This window comes from Malania oleifera, chromosome 2 (assembly GCF_029873635.1).
Source record: "Malania oleifera isolate guangnan ecotype guangnan chromosome 2, ASM2987363v1, whole genome shotgun sequence".
Classification (NCBI taxonomy): domain Eukaryota; kingdom Viridiplantae; phylum Streptophyta; class Magnoliopsida; order Santalales; family Ximeniaceae; genus Malania; species Malania oleifera.
The window spans coordinates 93,839,630-93,842,963 of record NC_080418.1 but is presented as its reverse complement, the minus strand read 5'-3'; the positions used below and the strand labels follow the sequence as shown (position 1 = coordinate 93,842,963).

General features: G+C 37.3%; 1 protein-coding gene across 1 annotated transcript; it reads right to left on the bottom strand.

The window, feature by feature from the left end:
* Positions 1-513: 513 nt before the first annotated feature.
* On the bottom strand, positions 514-2,462 carry LOC131148377 (zinc transporter 1-like). Its single transcript, XM_058098088.1, has 3 exons — positions 1,580-2,462; positions 1,337-1,486; positions 514-972 (listed from the first exon to the last, which is right to left on the bottom strand). The coding sequence occupies exons 1-3, from the start codon at positions 2,291-2,293 to the stop codon at positions 667-669; spliced, it is 1,170 nt and encodes a 389-aa protein (XP_057954071.1). The 5' UTR covers positions 2,294-2,462; the 3' UTR covers positions 514-666.
* Between the last annotated feature and the right edge of the window lie 872 nt (positions 2,463-3,334).

Here is a 3,334-nt window from a genome sequence, read left to right as displayed (position 1 = left end):
ACATGTTGAGTGAATTTTAAGGGATTCTTCAGAGTTTTACACTAATTGTGTGAGGATTGTGTTGGAAGGGTGGGGATAGTGTTGGATGCATTAAGATTTGAGTTATTGAGGGGGGGGAGACGAAAAGATTGTAACTTTTTATTGTTAACAAAATTATTTAATGAATTAGGCCTTGTTCAAAGGCCTTGAAATTCTTATGTTTATAATAATGTATGGATTTCAATTCTTAACAATTGGTATCAAATCGAAAGTTTGAGATCTCCAAATGACAATCTCAAAGGTTTAAGCTGTATGAAGTACAAAATATGAGGTCGAGGTATTTGATGGGAAACAACGCATTAAGTGTATGTATTTTCTTATAAACATGGGTACCCCAAATCAAGTAATGGCTTCAAATTGTAAAAATCATAGCTCTAAAGATAGTTGCTTCTTGCCTCTTCTAAAAGAATAGACAGCGAAGAAAACAACAGTCCTTTCTTCATGTGGAGCTCTCTTTTAGACTAACACAAGTAATAATAATAGTAATAATTAGTCTTTTTTCCTTATTTTTAAGTATATATATATGATTCTAGATTGGAGAATCTTATAATGGAAAGGGAAGTAATTTACAAAAGAAGGCATAGCATTGACAGAGCTTGTGCAGATTGGTTGGTTGGGTTTAATATATTAAGCCCATGCGGCCAAAACAGACATAAAACCAGCCCCAAGAAGCAGCGAAATATTAGACCCCAACTGAAGCCTCCCATTGCTTTGCAGCTTGGGGTTCATGAAATCGGCGGCAAGAAGATCAACGAGTGCCATATAGATTAGTATTCCTGCTGAGGCTGCATTAAACACCCCTTCAACAATGAGAGCTCTAGGGCTATCCTCCTTATACGTCTTAGTTATTACCATCCCGATTGCAATCCCCACTGGCGTCGTAAGAGCGAAGAAAATTGCCATGATTGCAAAAGAACCTGCTCGAAATTTTGCCTACATACACACACACACACACACACATATATATATATATATACACACGTAAATATGCCCAAATTAATTAACCACCAAATTCAATTAAACAAGGACGTGTGTACAAAAGAAGTTCGAAGAAAGATTAAAAGAATCACACTGAACAATCAATACAAATTAAGAGAGATTAAGAAATTTCTTAATTCAGCGAGAAATCGAGTACTTAATTTGGAAAACATGCATGTTGGGATTCGGAGAAGATTGAGAAAAGCTAGCCATGAATTAATTGTTTGGTACGCACGGAATTATGAAAACGAAATACAAATGGTTCCTGCATTTATATATCGATCCTCATCACATAATTTTTCATTTCGTAATATGGTACCTGAGAGATGCATCCACCGAGTCCCATGCCCTCGAAAAACTGATGGAAGGTCAGGGCGGCCACCAGCGGCTTTATCTTTTTCGGACTCTCGGATGTTCCCATAGAAATCCCAATTATAACAGAGTGCACCACAATCCCCAACTCCAAAACCTACAACACATATTTGCATGTATGAAACTTCAAATTACAAACTCTCAATAAATAAAAACCCAGTAGACCTCACGAGCCAAATTAGACTACAACCTGCGATATAACTCGGTGCCGAAGAAGCTCCGAGTCGGAGGTAACTGGTCCGTGAGCATGGGCATGACTTGCATGGACATCAACGTGGGCGTGACCACGGCCAGCCTGGTCTGCAACCCTCTCTTCATACTCAACGGGGGAATTAGCCACCTTCTGGTAATACGAAGTCGCAGCAGAGTCCACCATGAGCGTTCCGATGGCAGAGAGCATCGCCACGAAGCCGGTGAAGGGGAACTTCCCCCAAAGTTTCTCATTGAGGGGAGACGATGTGAGTTTTTCGAAAGCATCGGGCAGGACGTGGATGAAACCGGTGGCGAGAATGACGCCGGCCGCGAAAGCCTTGATCAGGAAGAATACGCCCTTTTCGGGACTCAAAGCGGGTAGGGTTTTCCCAAGAACAGGCAGACAGACTCCGATAGCACTGGCGATTAGTATGGAAGCTATTGCCCCAAGTTTATATTTTAGAGCTTGTCCTTTGTCAACTTCGGTGCTGGGCTCTTCCTTTTCTTCTGGATCGCATGTGCAGTTCCCTGCAACCGCATGAGCAGCTGGGAGCGCCAGGAGGACAAGGAGTAGTAGAACTGTTTGAAGTTTTTTCTGTGAATAGCAGTCATGTTGATGTCTGCTCATATTGGTGCTTCTTCTTTCTTCTTCTTCTTCTTCTTCTTCTTCTTCTATATGGAGGGGAAATATGGATTTTTTGGATTTAGGCATTTTAATAGAATTTTATATTACATTTTATTTAAATTCCATACAAATCTAAATTCACGTATCTTCAAACAGTGAGTGTGGGGTAGGGTTTGTCTGTGGATAAGTGGCTGTAGCCAAACATTTGCATGAGCTATAGATAGGATACATGCACCATGTGAAATTGAAACTATATTGTGATTGAAAGTTGGAAATGGATCTATGAAAGACTGTTTTAATATTTATTTTAATTATTATTTTTTTTAGATAAATGGATGTAAAAACTTTTTTTTTTTTTTTAACGTGGGCACCTATATGAAAAATTTTATATGGATCAACCTGAAAGTTTTATAGAGTCTGACCAAGAGAACAAAGCATGCAAGTTAATTAAGTGGCTTTATGCCTTAAAACAAACATCAAAATAGTGGTATGAAAAGTTTGATTTGTGCGTGATTGAGAAGGAATATAAAACAAATGAGTTTGACAAGTGTATAAAACTTTGACAAGTTATTATTAGTCTCTAGCTCATTTTTTGTTCAAATTTGCATGTCATAAATAAAACAAAAACAATGCTAATATTATTTAGGCATGAAAATTATAAGATCGTGTGATGATATATTTCTTGATCAGTCGTAGTATATTGAAAAATATTATGATGGTATCCAAAGTGCTTCAGACGCTTAATTAATTTACCAGAATAATGAGTCCATTTCTTAAATCTTTTGCACCAAATGCGAAAGTATTATTTCAAATAAAAATTCTTTAGTTAAAAGAGTCTTGAGCTTATCATTGTTTCAATATTAAACAAAACAAGATAATCATATTTTAAAACAAAAAGGGAAAAAAGAAAAGATTTCATATTAATTAGTTCAAAAGAAAATCTGAAAAAATATCTTTCTCCTACCTCTAAAGTAATCTCTAGTTAGTCTCTCCCACTCGTCGTCTTACTTTTTCTCTTCCTCTCTCTCTCTCTCTCTCCTTCACACAATATCTTAGGTGAGTTCACTCTGCACCATAATTATTTGGTGTTTGCTGTCCTGTGGCAAAGATGAAGGTCTTTACTAATAA

Coding starts and splice junctions, on each gene's coding strand:
- LOC131148377 (XM_058098088.1), bottom strand. CDS start 2,293: ATGCCTAAATCCAAAAAATCCATATTTCCCCTCCATATAGAAGAAGAA. Junction 1,487..1,579: donor GGCACCGAGTTATATCGCAG/GTTGTAGTCTAA, acceptor TATGTGTTGTAG/GTTTTGGAGTTGGGGATTGT. Junction 973..1,336: donor TCGGTGGATGCATCTCTCAG/GTACCATATTAC, acceptor GTGTGTATGTAG/GCAAAATTTCGAGCAGGTTC.